Genomic DNA, 17,195 nt, shown 5'->3' with positions numbered 1-17,195 from the left:
GGACAGTCCAGGGACACCTACCACTGCTGTTCGTTGCTCGTCATCATATCCATGTCTGTTTTTTCAGTCCCCTCAAACCTGGAGCTGCACCTAGAGTTTTCACTGTGTAAATTGGGGTCCCACAGATGCATATTGTATCAAACTGGGGCTCCTGAGGTAAAGAGATCCCAGATGCCATCTGGAACCATAGTATTGAGTGTATCACTATCCATACTTCACCATTTTGTATTAGACATGGTCTTATTCAGTTTAAGGCCTTTCATCGGTTACACCAGTGATTCTCAACCATTTTAATTTCAAGGACCCCCAGTTTGACATGCATTAGGCTACGGACCCCATTTAATGGCCTTTAAGCAATGTTAATTTAACTCTGAGAGTGTACAAATGGAACCAAATGGTCCATTTGGTTCCATTTGTACACTCAGAGTTACAGACACACAAGGGTCCATTTGGCTCCTGTCCATCATTTAGCTGGGGACCCCCTGGTACCCCCTCAAGTACCCCTGGGGGTCCCCGGACCCCACTTTGAGAACCAATGGGTTACACTACTCAAAGGAGAAACTGGCTAAAATGTATCCATACATAGACTCCCAATTAAGTGCCCAAGATGTAGACATAATTATGTTCTGGTCCTGTCAATCTTTGACAGACATCTGGTAGGTGTGAGGGCTGCTCTGCTTGGCAAGATACAAAAAAAGATTTATTTTTACTGAGCGGTGGCAGTGGGCTTCCATAATTTGGATATCCGCTGTGCTTCAGAATCCAAAGGTAAGGCTTCCACTTATTTGTTCCTATTGTCTTTCTCCCCCTGGGAGGTTGCTACCATGCAGCAAGTGGCCACTGGGGGTCCAACCAGTAGCAATTTACGTATATATATTCTCCTGCTGTCCCTATAAGGGACCTTATCTTTCTGTACCTCCAGGCCAGGGAACATATGGCTACCCTATAGCCCCAGGCTCAGGTGCTGATTTTCCAGCAGCGCAGCCACCTATTATTGATGAGGTTTCCAGAACCTTCACACCCAACATATTTTAGGAATATGGTGGCTGGGGCTCTCCGCAGAGAAGGGGGAATAGGTCATCGAGAAGGGATAGACTGTCTAGACAGGACTGATAAGAGTAAGAAAATGTAAGAGAGTGTAGTGAGAGAAAATGGGGTAATGCTGAAGGACTGAAATCTCACACACTTGATGTGCACCTTCTTGAACCCTACTGATTTTGTTGATCCCATGATCCTGTAATGCCACCCTTGGGCCACAATTCCCACTATATTTCAAAGTGCTTTACATAATGCATAAATGTAAATTACATTTATTTAAAAGCATAGTTAAGATGAGTAACTGTATATGTGCAAATGCAGAGGATGAACTCCACAGAGGATGAACCATGACCTTATTTGCACTCAACATCTTTTTTTTATTTTTTATAATTTTTATCCCACGATTTTGTAACCCACATTTTTTCACCCAGTGCCAATTGCCTATGTAATCCTGGGCACTACCTACCCTCTGCCAGCCTAGGGAGAGCACAAGCTGAAGCTCATGCCTCCTTCAATGCATGAGGAGCAAGCAGGCCGCTTCTTATCACCCGACAGGGGGGAGTTTCCCTGGTTGGACATAGCGCGTGGAAGGAACACGTTATTCCAACCAGTTCCCTTCTCCTCCATCAGGCGCCCCGGCTGACCAGGGGGAGGCAGTATAATGACCAGGATTACTACATGTTTTTGTGAGGGTATTAAGAGACACGGGGAGAACATGCAAACTCCACACAGAGTAGGCCCTTTCACCAACCCCACCTAGGGTATGGGCGCCGATGACGTGGAGGAGAGAACACGCCCCCAGCGCCCACAGCGTCCCTGGCGGGAATCGAACCCAGGACCTTCTAGCTGTGAGGCGACAGCGCTACCGTGCACTCAACATCTTAATAGAATAGGCAGATAGGAGGAACAATATGATTTTGTCTACCCCATTGCCTTTCCACCAGTACAGAAGTGCAAAATATTGGGTTGTGGGAGATAGCTATTGGGTTGTGTAATTGTATACAGCAACTCTAAAATGTCAATGTACCGGTAGGCTATACAACCTATTTTAGTTAAATGTTAACTTTTAAACATAAATCATCTTTGGCCACTGATGTGTCAACAGATATGAGAAAATGATGAACAGCAGCAAATAGTAAATGCAATTGTTAATCCAGTAAATATTCTTTTGTCACCTTTAACACACTTCCCATTAATTAATATGATCTTGTATTTGACATAGAAAGGCATGTAAGCAATCTAAACTATATAGGCTCATTATATAAATCTATATTATATAGGCTCAAAGATCCAAGATTAAGTTTTTCATAAAATCATTTATATATTTCATCCTAAACGAGATGATTTAACCCAGTGGTTCTCAACCTTTTCAGGCTGTGACCCCCAGGGACCCCACCCTGACAAGCATTTGGAATGGTATTGTGAAAATAGCCGATCTACAAGCTCACAACAGCTCACAGCGGGAGACGTTGTGAGCTTGTAGATCGTCTATTTTCAAAAAAAGAAATTGACAATTTGGCCAATGTTTGACCATTTTTCATAGTATAGTTTGTTGATTACTTTCGATGCAGTAGGCTAGGCTAAGTGGTCTTTTTTCTTTTATTTCTTTTTCTTTTTTTGTGGGTGAACTTAAAAAGGTCTCGAAAGTCCTTAATTTGTCACTTCACTGTCTTCTGGGGACCCCCCAATCCCCAAAATCATGTGGGGAGGTCCCGACCCACAGGTTGAGAACCACTGATTTAACCAAACGTTTCCAGCGGAACCAAAGTGATTGGTCCTTTGTTTCAATAGCGACAGAATTATTGACGCACTTTTCCGGCGAGTCCGCATGAATGGGGCTGAAGCATAGGGCTGAAGACGAGGCTCTCACTGGAATGGGAACTGGACGCAATAGTGACCAAGTTCATACTTTTCACCTAATGTCTAGAAATAAAGTGAAGTCAACAGGACTTTACGTCAACTAAAACCTGTCTGAAAATTGCGTTTGTGTGTACACGTCAAGTGGGGAAGCAGGCACTTATTGTTAGCTGCTGGCTAATGCTAATAAACATTCAAGCTAGCTAGTGTTAGCTTACAAAGCTAGCCAACCCAGCTTGAATAACATAGGCTCAGAACAGACAAAACAAGATGATTGAAACTTTATGTGACCTACCAGTGGAGAAACAGATATTTTATGCTGTGCTGGGATTCTCGTGGACGGTATACCTATGGGAGGCATACCTTTCGTACAGACAGGTAAGTTCACTGTCAAAACAGGAGAGTACAGGCCAATGGTTCAAAAAACTTTAAAATGTCAGTCTCCCCTTATTTCTGACAGTATAACGGTTCTATTTGTATGCTGTCAGAGTTACAGACTTGTAAGGTTCAATTTAGATAGAACCTCATCAAGGAACCCAGAGAGTCCCTGGAATCCACTTTGAGAACCACTGGTATAGGCTACGTCTGGTTGATCATTGACAGATCATGATGTGATCCCAATTAAACCACAATAACACAATTCGAATCAAATAACTAAATGCTGACCAAGCTTTGTGAGTTAGGGAAAAGACATCTTGACAAATCAACAATGGTCGTCTTCACAATTTGTCAAAATGCCATTCTTTGAAACTTAATGACATGCCCAAAATAGGGATCCTTTATTATTAAATTATCCATTATTTTAAAAGAAATTAAATCGATTGGTTCGATTGCACCCCTAATGTCTTGTCTGTCTACCTTTGTAACCTCACAGAGGAAGATATACAGAACAGTCACACACGTCCCCCAGGAGCTGGGGAAGATTGTGGACAATGAGACATTTGAAAAGTCACGGTTGTACCAGCTGGACAAGAGCAACTTCAGTTTTTGGTCAGGACTCTACTCTGAGACTGAAGGAACGGTAAGGTTTGACTTTTGCCAGTGTTGAATTTGATAGAAGATCTACAAGCTCACAACACCCAACATGTTTTTAGCTTGTAGATGTAGTATTTTCGGTGCACGACACCGGTGCACAATGATAACGACAATGATATCATCAATTCAAGTTTACAATCACTTGCCCACGTAGTTTTATAGGATATTATCATCATAACATTCCTGTTCTGTCCTGTAGCTGATTCTGCTTCTTGGAGGAATCCCCCTCCTGTGGAGTGCGGCTGGTTCTGTGACAGCCTGGGTTGGATTTGGTCCAGGATATGAGATCACCCAGTCCCTTGTGTTTCTGACCTTGGCTACCCTTTTCAGTGCCTTCACTGGCCTTCCGTGGAGCATTTACAGCACATTTGTCATTGAGGAGAAGCATGGCTTCAATCAGCAGGTAAACTGTCCTTAAACATGTACATATGACCTCATCCTGGCCTCTTGAAGTTGCTGCCACGTACAGTGACTATAGTACAGTAACTAATTTAAGCTTTGCAAACAGCAAAATATTTATGTAACATGCTTTGCAGACTGTGCTAACAATAACAATACAGTATATAACAAGATAATGATATTTAAAAAAGTACAGGTTAAGAAAAGACAAATAAAGGTCAAATGTTTTAGCGGCAATTGTGAGTGTAAAGAAGATGAAGGGAGAATAATTTACTAGACGGATATATAGAATATGAAGTAGGAAGTGTATACAAGTACAATTCTGTGCAATAGCACATTGAAAATACATCATATGTGTTGCACAACACAATTATTTATGACGAGGTATAAATGATGTTGCGGTCAGACCAGATTTGGTTGTGTGAAATAAGCAGGAGGAGAAGCTTTCCTTGAAAGATGTAAACATTTTTGTAAGAATGAAAAATCAATCCTTCCTACTCTCGGTTTCTGGTTGAGCATTGTTGATTGACGTCATTTTGCAGGTCCACGTTCAGCCGGATTGTCCTCTAAATTCAAATTATTGTTTTTTGCACTGGTTTGACTGCATGCTTAAGGCATCATTATTTTTTGTCCTTTTTCTTATTTTCATTTTTCACATTGCTGTATCTTAGACAATGGGGTTCTTCCTGAAGGATGCTGTAAAGAAGTTTGTTGTCACCCAGTGTATCCTGCTGCCTGTGACATCTCTGCTCCTCTACATCATCAAGATTGGTGGAGACTACTTTTTCATCTATGCCTGGCTCTTTACCTTGTGTGTTTCTCTGGTTAGTGATACTTTCACCTCACCAGCCTTGATCGTTGTGTTGAAATGGACAATATTCTACCAAAATCAGTCAGATGCTCCAGAAGCTCACTGGGAGAACATTGAAATGAGCTGAATTCTAAGAACAAAGCAAAGAAAATATGTCTTTCGTGATTTATAGATGCTATCATTTGGATATAGTTTTGAAGCTTCTTAATGATGCAAGGTGAAGTGCTAGGTGAGAAGAATGATTTAGAAGGCAACACGCTAACCTGCTGTCAATCAATAGCAGTAATTCTTGCTTTGGTGTGATGTTTTCCTTTGTTGACAAGACTAGTAATAGAAACCACATGAACATGCATCAGATTAGCAGTGGATCAGCTTTGTGTAATGTCAGTGTTAAAGGCAAACTGTTAACACAATTGATTTGATCTTGTCTGTCTGTTCTGTGTTTTCTCTCAGGTACTTGTAACCATCTATGCCGACTACATAGCTCCTCTGTTTGATAAATTCACTCCATTGCCAGATGGGGAACTGAAAACGGATATCGAAACCATGGCCAAATCTATCGACTTCCCCCTCACGAAGGTTTATGTAGTAGAAGGTATTAAACCCCATGAACCCCCTTTACACCAGTACGCACACAAGGTGCTCCGATTGATCGGCCAGGGACCGGCAGATAGTTCATGTAAATGTGTGATCGGGATAATAATGTCTAGGATCAGTTTGCGCAATCGGATTAATGAAGCACTGTGATTTGACAAAGTATAAATCAGGCCTGTCTCTCACAGGTTACGCTACACCCTCCTGCTCGCAAAATCGTGATTGGAGCACCCTTAGTACGCACCTATACGTAGATGGTGAAAAAATCTGACATTGGCTTCAACTTTGTTGAACACAAATTCTAAAATGTTTACCATATATTTAAATGTCTGTTCCATCTTCTAACATCCTTAAAGGACGACTTCACCTATTTTCTTCTTCATATAGTTGGTCCTCACTAACGCTCATTATAAGATGGTCCAAATTCTTTCTACTTGGTCTGTGTCTCAGAGGAGGACTGTAGACAGTTCAGAAACCCGCCTACCAGTGACATCGATGGTGAATCCCATCTAATAGAAACTGCAGGTTTTCTATTATATTTCTCACGTTAATAGAATTTTTAAATCTTGTTTGAAAAAATAATCTGCCTAACAATGATGTCACTGGTAGGCGGGTTTCTGAAGGGTCCACAGCCCTCCTATGAGGCACAGACCGAGTAGAAAAGAATGGTACCATTTTATCATCATGAGCATTAGTGAGGACCAATTATATGAAGATAGTTTGAAAATGGGTGAAGTCGTCCTTTAAATGGGTAGACCTACCCAATGTAGACTGAAACTAAACTACTATTATTCTTCCAGGTTCCAAGCGTTCCTCACACAGCAACGCCTACTTTTATGGATTCTTCAAGAACAAGCGCATTGTGCTGTTTGACACTCTGCTGGAGGATTACTCTCCTCTGAATAAGCCCGGAGAACAACAGCCAGACCAGACAGAGGCTAATGACACACCCAGCGAGCCCAAAGCCAAGCCTAAGGTTACAATGCAAAACAATATATTGTCATATTAGTCATCATGCAACTTCTTACTGCAAGACATACCGCACCATTAACAGTACAGTAAAGTAAACACACAATCAGCGATGGCAATATAACCTTTATTTCATTGTCATGCAGAGGATACACAATATTCTTTTGGGGTGAAGCCCAAGAACCTTAAAAACCTGTCCTGTTGCCATCTAAACAGTATTTCTTATTACCTGGCTGAACCTGAATGGGATCATAGCCGGAGAAAGGATAATCCAATTAATAAGTGTGGAATATTCCAATTTTATTTTTGACCAGTGCAGTAGCAGTTGTCAGAGTACTTAGTGCAGCACCTGTTATCAGAGTACTTAGAGGCCAGTCTATTCCTACCGTGAGCATTACAACAAAACAATACAAAAAGTTATAAACAATTATCATTTTTCTGTTTTTATTTTATTTTGATAAATGATATTTTTGTGATACGTTTATTATTATTACACCTTTTCTGCTTGACTTGACCATTAGCCTGAAAAGAAAGTGTAATTTTGATAAAAGTTGAATTTTATTTGATGTATGAAGTATGTACTACTTTAATGTACATTTTTATTTGCTTTTCTGTTTCTAAGAACAAAAAGCAAGGCTGCAACAACCCTGAGATCCTTGCAGTTCTGGGTCATGAGCTGGGCCACTGGAAGCTTGGCCATACTGTCAAGAATATTGTCATCAGTCAGGTGGGTTTTCAGAATAAAGGATCCTTTATAATAGGAAAGGAAGAAAATGGCACACATTGACTCATATCATTGTCAACACATTTTCTGTAAAAGGAAATCGTAATTTCTGTCTCTGGTTAGAGTCCCAGCCGGGCGGACCATTTTGCTGCATGTCACTCCCCTACTCTTTCTCAGTGTTTTCCTGTCTCTCCACTGTAGATATCAAGTAATAAATTATAAAGTATTATGTCTTGCCCTAAGCATTTTAAATTTGTTTACTTGACCATTGTCTTATCCAATGCTTTTTGTTTAATGTTTTATACACAGCAGTAACGCAGTCAAATGTAGCTATACTAATATAATATGGATTGAATGTACACTGGATGTAAGTGTTCCTGCTATACCAATAACATGAGTTGGGTTTTTTTCTTCTTCGCTTGCACAGATGAATTCCTTTCTGTGCTTCTTCCTCTTCGCTGCTCTGATTGGACGGAAGGAGCTGTTCCTAGCCTTTGGTTTCCATGACAGCCAGCCCACCTTAATTGGCTTGATGATCATCTTCCAGTTCATTTTCTCCCCTTACAATGAGGTAACTTTTGTTCTTCCAATCCTTGTAATTATGTTTGCTAAAATTTTAAAGAAAAGAAGCAGTGTTATTTTGCTTTTGACATCTGTCATTGTACCACTATTGAAATATATATATATTTTATACCACTATTGAAATATACATTTTATTATGCATACTGTATACATATCAGTTGCTCGTCGTTAATTGTCATCATTGTCCTTTGCAGCTCTTGTCATTTTGTCTGACGGTCCTTAGCCGCAGATTTGAGTTCCAGGCAGATGCTTTTGCACGGGCTATGGGGAAAGCTTCTGAGCTCTATTCTGCCCTCATCAAGCTCAACAAGGACAACTTGGGGTTCCCTGTGGCTGACTGGTTATTTTCCATGTGGCACTATTCCCACCCTCCTCTCCTGGAACGCCTCAGAGCACTGGGCAATGTCAAGCAGGACTGACATTCCCAAAAGGGGGAGTGGTTGTCGCCTCCACCCAAGAGCCGCCGGAGACCACTCCTGGCCCTGTGATGTTCTCTCTTTTTTTTTAAATATATATAACCTCCCTCTTTTTCTTTTGTTTTTATTTGATTTTCACACTTGACCATAATTTTCTTACGGTTCCCTTTACTTCGAATTTTATTTGTTTCAAAGAAAACCAAAAAAGAAATCAGCACAAAGCAGCCTCAAAAGCTTACCAAACCTGGGATGAAGTCTCTGCTTTTCCTTAAGGCAAATGGAGGTAATTTTTACATACACTTGGACATGTATCAGAGTATGTATAAAGGAATGCTTTCGTCAGAGCACGTCAGATTTTACAAAGAGCTTATTCGATTTTTATTTGTCAAAGTTTTTTTTTTATCGTTTTATTTGTTCAAGGGGTTTATTGATTGTTTTATTTCTTAAAAGGGGTTTATTTTTCATTCAGTTTTATTTGAATGAATTACATTATTTTTTATTAAATTCTGAAAATAAATCATTTAACCTAATACCAGACATTTTACTTGCACGGTGTAGCCATTAGCCTATACAGCTGTCTTGCTTAAGTTGATGCAGTTTCCAATTATTAAGCATCAGTGTTTTGATGGAGAACAAATGGACAAGTTCATCCTACAGTATACTGTGCACAAACTAACCAATCAAATCTTTGACTGTAGGGTTAATTGGTTTGTTGTGTGAAAACTAAAAATAGAAAAGTGTCCTGTGCTCTTCTCACCTACTCGTTACTAGGTTTTGGATTATACAGTCCATAGTAAATGGAAATTATCCCAGAACATCCCATGTTTGGTGGTGCTTCTCCAGACAAGCTCAAATGAATTAACATACTAGATTTCAAATCCACATCTGGCAGATAGACTACTGCCAATGCTGTAGTGAAATAATTTTGAGTGACCTGTACATTTCTACAATGGTTAGCTTTTCTGGGCTAGGGACACATGGCCAAGTATTATGACTTTGCCACCCTGTTTCACTAAAGGAATAATCATTAAAATGTATATTTTTACTTTGGTTTTTACAATATTTTCTTTTTTAATGCACTTAATTATTACCAAGGGCCCGATCAACCTCTACATGTGTAATTTTGATGAAGAGCATAATTCCATGTAACTGGTTAGAGAATGAACCGTGGAAAATATTGAATGTGGTTTGAAATCTTAAGTTCCTATGTTTTTTATTGTTTAGTTTCTTCTCTTTGTTTTGGTGCCTATTTGTGAGCCCAAAGTTGACTAAAGAATCAAAAGATTTATTACAGTCATTGTTTGGTTTGATAGTAGAGTGGAGCCCATACTTGCAGCAATGTGAATAAAAACCCTCAAAGCATGTCTGTTGTTTTCTCTCTAAAGATAGAAATCATGAAAAATTTGGTCCACAAATTAGCTGCAACTAAATTATAATGGGTATAGTAAAGACACAGTGGACTTTTAAAATAGTTGTCCAACTAGCCTACTGATCATGATTTGTATTTGTTATTGCTACACATTTTTGAATTAAACTAGAATTAAGGGGTCTATATCAGCAGTTGATTTAGAGAGTATGTGTTAAGTGAAATCACCACGATGAGAGATAAAAGATTAAATTATTCACATTATAGGGCCTGTGTGTGCAATCCACCTCAAGATAGAAGATACATACCCAGCCCACTTCGCTCCATGTGTTAGACCTGAGACCGATTCTACAAATGTCTTCTAAATCCTTAGTTTTCTGAAAAACTATTGTTGCTATATCAGTGGTGCCCCCCAAATTGTATGTATTTGGCCGCGGGCGGCCATTTCAAAGTATGTTGTTCCAGGGACCCCCCCCCCCAACAAATGCTCGCTTGAAAAATATATATTTTCAAAGATTTGCACACATTTTCATGATTTTTCAAATATAGCAGATCTACAAACAAGCTGCTGCAATGAGACCATACTATTACAGAGAGAGGGGTACTGACTTCTGTCAGTTACACGTTTCACATTGTTTCTGCTGTTCCATAAGCGTTTAGAAATGCAAAATAAATGTCACACTCGTCGGATATCTTCAAGATTAGATTTGGATTGTTATTTGACTCATTATTTTTATTTAATTGGTTGTTTTCGTTAATTGACTCCCCTCTATATAGGCACGCCCCTTCTGGTCAAAGGCTGTGTTGTGTTGCCAGGTCTGCTTAAGCGAATCTGGGCTTGTTTTTGTATAAAGTTGCTTGTACATATTGGTAGTTGTGGATTGCGTTTTTTTGGGCTTGTTTCTAAAGTGTAGTTGCTTATTTAGGCTTTTTTCCTAATGTTATTTAAACCAGTGGTTCTCAAACATTTTCATGTCAATTGGGACCCCCAAATTAATTTGTAGACTCACCCAAGTACAACCTTTTGAAAATATTTTGTGCCAGAGACAAGATTTGTGTGGATTTGAAAATATTTCAAAATGTTGCCTCTTTTTTTTTTCAAGATTCTTCTAATAGAAGAACTACAAGCTCACAAGGCGTCGCAGGCTTGGGTTAGAGCGCCCATGCGACCTGGTTGCTTCTTTCTCTCGCACAATCTGGCAACACTTGCCCCAACGGTAACCTTCATATTGTCAGCTGTGTGCGACTCGGTGTAGGTGTGACTGAGCTCAGTCGGTCAGTGTTGTTCATTTAGAGAGCAACAATGGCAAGATTCTTGAGGCCCAACGTTAGGAACTTTATCAGCGCACAGTTAAGAATGGCATCCGACCATCAGGTAAAATGAACTGCTAGACCATACTTCATGAATGTTTAGCTGCCAAAATACAGTTCATTTCAATGAATCATTGTGTGTTATTGACTGGTTGTTGACACGTCCACTTGTGGTGGCAATAACGTACGTATCATGTCATGTTCTTCTTGATTGGGGAACGTAATTAACTTGACAATTGGAAGCAGTTTTGAGTATCGTTGAACAACATCGTCTATGACAAACATGTTGTATTGATATTTCAATATCTGTTTTAAGTGGCAATGTGAACTTTCGGGCTACTTTCTTTGAAACCGAGCCAGGCCTGTGCATGGATACGTGTTGTATTCAGTTGAGTGCATTATATTGTTGAGAAACATTCTGGATTATTCCAAAGACCTCTGTGGCCGCGTGGATGACAACAAAGGGGAATTTCTCTCCTTTTTTGTATGGAATAAATTCTAATTTGACCTTCAGAATGGTGTCGCACTTTCAGTATCCACTAGCCTAACGTTACTGGTAGAAATTGCTGTTCTACAGGTGGCAGATAAGATAAATGTCACGTGAGCAAATCAAGGTGGCTATAATAATAATAATTGTATAGGGCCTATATTTCTTTCCTCTTGTCTTAGATGGGTGATCAGGGTGGAGGTGCAGGAGGAGGTGGTGGGTCTGTCAAAGAATCAGGTGGAGCCATGGGGAAGAAAGTTAAGACACAGGCTACTCAGGAGGAGATGTACTTCAAGTATGTTACTCTCTTTTAGACCACTAACTGCATAGGCGTACCTCATGTCGTTTGGTGATGTAGGATTGTACTATACATGCTGTAGCTTTTAACTTCCTCATCCAAGTTTTCTTTTCTACTATCTTGTACTTGTACTACCTCATCCCTTCTTCCCCATTCTTTTTTTGTCTTTCATGCCTACCCTTTCATCTCTCCTGCACAGACGTAAAGAGCAGGAGCAACTTGACGCGCTGAAGCAGCACCACCAAGAGGAAATTGACCACAGCAAGAAGGAGATTGAACGTCTGCAGCGTGATATTGACCGCCATAAGGGAAAGATCAGGAAACTGAAGCACGATGACTGAGACGAAACCACACAGCAATCCCAGAGTCTCAGTGATTCGCAGTGCCAAAGAATTCCTACTACTCAATGTTGCTGCATGCACTGCCTATCCAGGCCCACTGTTGATATGTCGTTGATTCATGTTCTGTAAATGCTTTTAAGTTAATAAAGAAAGTGCTAGTTGTCTCCGCTAGGCTAAAGGCATGGCAGAGACTGTGTTTGTGTGTGTGTGTGTGTGTGTGGTGCTAATCTCCGGCAACGTTGGCTTTATTGCAGCAAAACAGTGCACACACACTCCCTGGATGCCAGAGCAGAACCTCTGCCCCAAATTTTTCACATGGGCCTGTTATAGCGCCACGAGGAGGCCGATTGTTGCAAAACACAGTACTCCTACAGATTTTGTCCAAGCATCACACAAATCGGTACACAGTATCTCTATAGTCATTAAACGATGATTTTTCATATTCCATCCTGGTTGGCTTCCAAAGTTTGCAGGAGTGCTCTGTTTTGAACAAAATGCCTTAAATCATGAACACGGCGTGCAATTTCCGTGAAATTTTGCACGCACATTCCCACTAGGCAGAGGAAGAAATGTCACCCTTTCAACATTGCCCAATTATAGCGCCACAAGGAGGCAGATTTTTGATAGTACTCTTACAAATTCTGTCCAAACATCACGCAAATCGGTACACATTATCTCTATAGTCAAGTGATCAAGACGGATCTGTTTGATTTTTCATATTCCATCCTGATTGGCGAATTCAGAAAATTGCTGGGCCACAGTAACCTACCTGACCCGGTGGAGACCTGTGCTCTGAGGAGATTTTTTCTAGTTATAGTTAGTGTGAGAAGGACAGTGCATACTTTACTGGCCACAATTAAGATGTCCTCTGAATTGTTCAATACTGCACCATCAACAATAATCAACTTTTATATTGCAATTTAAAATGAATATCTTAAAGGGGTTTATTTTGCATTCAGTTTTATTTGAATGAATTACATTATTTGCATTAGATTCTGAAAAGAAATCATTTAACCTAATACCAGAAATGTTACTTGCACGGTGTAGTCATTAGCCTTTAGAGCTATCTTGCTTAAGTTGATGCAGTTTCCAATTATTAAGCATCTGTGTTTTTGATGGGGAACAAGTGGACAAGTTCATTCTACAGTATACTGTGCACAAACTAGCCAATCAAATCTTTGACTGTGGGGTTAATTGGTTTGTAAAACGAAAAGTGAAAAGTGTCCTGTGCTCTTCTCACCTACTTGTCACTAGGTTTTGGATTATACAGTCCAGACAGAGTAAATGGAAATTATCCCAGAGCATCGCATGTTTGGTGGTGCTTCTCCAGACAAGCTCAAATTAATTAACATACTAGATTTCAAATCCACATCTGGCAGATAGACCACTGCCAATGCTGTAGTGAAATAATTTTGAGTGACTGTACATTTCTGCAATGGTTTGCTTTTCTGGGCTAGGGAAACATGGGCAAGTATATGACTTTGCCACCGTTTTTCTCTAAAGGAATAATTATTGAAATTTATATTTTTACTTTGGTTTTTTACAATATTTTCTTTTTTAATGCACTTAATTATTATCAACCTGTACAACACATGTGTAATTTTGATGAAGAGCAGAATTCCATGTAACTGTGGTTAGAGAGTGAACCGTGGAAAATATTGAATGTGGTTTGAAATCTTAAGTTCCTATGTTTTTTTATTGTTTAGTTTCTTCTCTTTGTTTTGTGAATAAAAACCCTCAATTCACCTCTGTTGTTTTCTCTCTAAGGCTATCATGAAAAATTGGATCCACAGCAATGTTTAATTGGCTGCTAGCTCTGGTCCATAGCATTAGAAGGACTTCTCGAAGATAATTGGCTGCAACTAAATTATAACAGGTATCAAGACACAGTGAACTTTTGAAATAGTTGTCCAACTAGCCTAATGATCATGATTGTTTTTATTTATTCATTGCTACAAACTTTAATTAAAAAACTAGAATTAAGGGTTCTATATCAGCAGTTGATTTAGAGAGTAGGTGTTAACAAGTGAAATCACATTGATTGTTTATTATTTATTAAGGATCACCATTAGTCTACACCTTAGTGGAGGCAATTCTTCTAGGGTCCAGGCAAAAACATCACAATACAAATCATAAAATGCAGCACAACATAACGTTGAGAGATAAAAGATGAACATTTTCAGTGGTTCAGGCTGTTCAGCATGCTTCAAGTTCACTCCCCATGATAGACCCATAGAGTTTTATAATATATCGGTTAGACCTGAGACCGATTCTACAAATGTATTCTAAATCCTAATTCCTAATAGTTTAATGAAAAACTATTGCTGCTATATCAGTGGTGCTCGTTTTCATGCCAAGGACATCCCAAAATTATATGTATTTAATTTGGCCACGGACCCCCATCTCAAAATATTTTGTTCCAGCCGCCCCCCCGCCCCCCCCCCCCCCCCCCCAGATGAGTTATAAATGTTTTCTTTAAAAAAATACATATTCAAGATTTGTAGAAATTTTCACAATTCAAAAAGCTGGTATATCTGCTATTTTTGAATAGCCAAATACATTTTAAAATGACACAGATGCTTTCCCGGTCTTAATGGCGTGAAGCCAGTAGCTACGCAGAGCGGGTGCCCTGAGACCATACCATTACAGAGAGAGGTACTGACTTGTATCAGTTACACTTTTCACATAGTTCCTGCTGTTCCCTAAGCGTTTACAAATGCAAAAATAAATATCACCCCCTCGGGTATCTTCAAGATTACATTTGGATTGTTAATTGACTCATTATTTTGTATTATTATTATTTTAATGTATTTGCTCCCCTCTATAAAAAAAATAGGCACGCCCCTTCTGGTCAATGGCAGCGTTGCCAGGTCCACTTACTATAAGCGACTTTGGGCTTGTTTTTTGCTTGCTTGAAAGTTGCTTGAAAATAGCTTATCTCCTAATATTGTTTAAACTAGTGTTTAAACCAAGAAAGCCTATGGCTTGTTTCCATTGGGGTCTTTTGAACTCAATTCATCGAAACATTTAATGACAGACAAATATGCACTACTATGCAAAACATCATATAAACAGTTAGAAAACCAAAACTAAAATATGTACAGTAAAGTAATCTCTATAAGTGCTCATGTTGCCTTGCTTCTTTGGTGCTTGTTTTCATAGACCCATTTGCTTATTTCTCTCGCAAGATCTGGCAACACTGGCCCCAACGGTAACCTTCATAAGTCAGCTGCCACTGAGTGCGAGTCAGTCAGTGAATGTTGTTCATTTAGAGAGCAATTATGGCAAGATTGTTGAGGCCCAACGTTAGGAACTTTATCAGTACACAGTTAAGAATGGCATCCGACCATCAGGTAAAATTAACTGCTAGACCAGACTTCATGAATGTTCGCTTTTAGCTGCCAAAATACAGTTCATTTCAATGAATGATTGTGTTGTTGACACGGACTGTCCACTTGTAGAGGCAATAACGTACGTATCATGTCATGTTCTTCTTGATTGGGGAACGTAATGAACTTGACAATTGGAACCAGTTTCGAGTATTGTTGAACAACATCGTCTATGACAAATATGTTGAATTGATTTTCATTTATTTCAATATCTGATTGAAGTGGAAATGTGAACTTTCGGACTGATTTGTTTGAAACAAGAGTTCAGGCCTGTGCATGGATACGTGTTGTTCTCAGTTCAGTGCATTATATTGTTGAGAAACATTCTGGATTATTCCAAAGACCTCTGTGGTTGCGTGGATGACAACAAAGGGGAATTTCTGTCCTTTTTCTATCAAATAAATTCTAATTTGACCTTCAGAATGGTGTCGCACTTTCAGGATCCACTAGCCTAACGTTATACTGGGAGAAATTGCTGTTTTACAGGTGGCATATAAGCTAAATGTCACGTGAGCAAATCAAGATGACAATAATAATAATTATGTTGGGCCTGTATTTCTTCCCTCTTGTCTTAGATGGGTGATTTGGGTGGAGGTGCAGGAAAAGGTGGAGGAGGTGGTGGATCTGTCAGAGAAGCAGGTGGAGCTATGGGGAAGAAACAGGCTGCTGAGGAAGAGATGTACTTCAAGTATGTGTTTCCTTCTTTTAGACCACTAACTGTTAGGCCTACCTCATTTGGTGACGTAGGATTGTACTAACGGTTTACTTTAGCTGTTAACTTCCTCATCCAAGTTCTTTTCTTCTATCTTGCACTACCTCACCCCTTCTTCCCCAATCCCCATTGTTATTGTTTTGTCTTTCATGCCTACCCTTTCATCTCTCCTGCACAGGCGTAAAGAGCAGGAGCAACTTAACGCGCTGAAGCAGCACCACCAAGAGGAAATTGACCACCACAAGAAAGAGATTTCACGTCTGCAGAGTGAGATTGACCGCCATAAGGGAAAGATCAGGAAACTGAAGCACGATGACTGAGACGAAACCACACAGCAATCCCAGAGTCTCAGTATTTCACAGTGCCAAAAAAAAACTACTACTCTATAATCTTGCCGCATGCACTGCCTATCCAGGCCCACTGTTGATATGTGGTTGATTTATGTTCTGCAAATGCTTGAAAGTTAATAAAGGAAGTGCTTGTTATAATTGTTGCCATTGAACACCTGTTCAGACATTGGCCTAGGGAGGTCTGAAACTACGCATTTTGTGAGTAGGACAGTGCATACTTTACTGGCCACCATTAAGATGTTCTCTGAATTGCTCAATACTGCACTATCAACAATAATTAACTTTTATATTGCTATTTTAAAATGTAGGCATCAATAACTTTTACAAACTTGAATGGCAGCTATTTTGCTTTACTCATCATGGTAAACACCTTGTACAGAAATGTAAATGCAATACGTAAAATACATTCATTAAAATACATTATGTAAATCGGCATCAGAATCCATTGCTTTTGGGTTCAAACATTACCTCAGTAATGTAAATGCAAATGATTTCAAGGTTAGAGTTGACAAAGAG

The 17,195-nt window shown here is 39.6% G+C and overlaps 3 protein-coding genes across 3 annotated transcripts; all 3 read left to right on the top strand.

Annotated features, from left to right (window-relative positions):
- Positions 1-2,853: 2,853 nt before the first annotated feature.
- Positions 2,854-9,805, top strand: zmpste24 (zinc metallopeptidase, STE24 homolog). The gene is made up of 9 exons (XM_084045481.1): positions 2,854-3,273; positions 3,770-3,916; positions 4,130-4,333; positions 5,001-5,153; positions 5,594-5,735; positions 6,535-6,710; positions 7,326-7,430; positions 7,855-7,998; positions 8,204-9,805. The coding sequence occupies exons 1-9, from the start codon at positions 3,166-3,168 to the stop codon at positions 8,426-8,428; spliced, it is 1,404 nt and encodes a 467-aa protein (XP_083901607.1). The 5' UTR covers positions 2,854-3,165; the 3' UTR covers positions 8,429-9,805.
- A 1,212-nt stretch (positions 9,806-11,017) lies between these two features.
- Positions 11,018-12,419, top strand: LOC311035617 (ATPase inhibitor, mitochondrial-like). Its single transcript, XM_084043919.1, has 3 exons — positions 11,018-11,166; positions 11,772-11,884; positions 12,087-12,419. The coding sequence occupies exons 1-3, from the start codon at positions 11,095-11,097 to the stop codon at positions 12,226-12,228; spliced, it is 327 nt and encodes a 108-aa protein (XP_083900045.1). The 5' UTR covers positions 11,018-11,094; the 3' UTR covers positions 12,229-12,419.
- A 3,039-nt stretch (positions 12,420-15,458) lies between these two features.
- Positions 15,459-16,817, top strand: LOC311035616 (ATPase inhibitor B, mitochondrial-like). Its single transcript, XM_084043918.1, has 3 exons — positions 15,459-15,581; positions 16,193-16,305; positions 16,508-16,817. The coding sequence occupies exons 1-3, from the start codon at positions 15,510-15,512 to the stop codon at positions 16,647-16,649; spliced, it is 327 nt and encodes a 108-aa protein (XP_083900044.1). The 5' UTR covers positions 15,459-15,509; the 3' UTR covers positions 16,650-16,817.
- Positions 16,818-17,195: the final 378 nt, after the last annotated feature.

Source organism: Gymnoscopelus microlampas (assembly GCF_963454915.1).
Source record: "Gymnoscopelus microlampas genome assembly, chromosome: 20".
Taxonomy (NCBI): Eukaryota; Metazoa; Chordata; class Actinopteri; order Myctophiformes; family Myctophidae; genus Gymnoscopelus; species Gymnoscopelus microlampas.
This window is presented reverse-complemented; position numbering and strand designations above follow the sequence as displayed.

Coding starts and splice junctions, on each gene's coding strand:
- zmpste24 (XM_084045481.1), top strand. CDS start 3,166: ATGATTGAAACTTTATGTGACCTACCAGTGGAGAAACAGATATTTTAT. Junction 6,711..7,325: donor AGCCCAAAGCCAAGCCTAAG/GTTACAATGCAA, acceptor TCTGTTTCTAAG/AACAAAAAGCAAGGCTGCAA. Junction 7,999..8,203: donor TTTTCTCCCCTTACAATGAG/GTAACTTTTGTT, acceptor TGTCCTTTGCAG/CTCTTGTCATTTTGTCTGAC.
- LOC311035617 (XM_084043919.1), top strand. CDS start 11,095: ATGGCAAGATTCTTGAGGCCCAACGTTAGGAACTTTATCAGCGCACAG. Junction 11,167..11,771: donor GAATGGCATCCGACCATCAG/GTAAAATGAACT, acceptor CTCTTGTCTTAG/ATGGGTGATCAGGGTGGAGG. Junction 11,885..12,086: donor CAGGAGGAGATGTACTTCAA/GTATGTTACTCT, acceptor TCTCCTGCACAG/ACGTAAAGAGCAGGAGCAAC.
- LOC311035616 (XM_084043918.1), top strand. CDS start 15,510: ATGGCAAGATTGTTGAGGCCCAACGTTAGGAACTTTATCAGTACACAG. Junction 15,582..16,192: donor GAATGGCATCCGACCATCAG/GTAAAATTAACT, acceptor CTCTTGTCTTAG/ATGGGTGATTTGGGTGGAGG. Junction 16,306..16,507: donor GAGGAAGAGATGTACTTCAA/GTATGTGTTTCC, acceptor TCTCCTGCACAG/GCGTAAAGAGCAGGAGCAAC.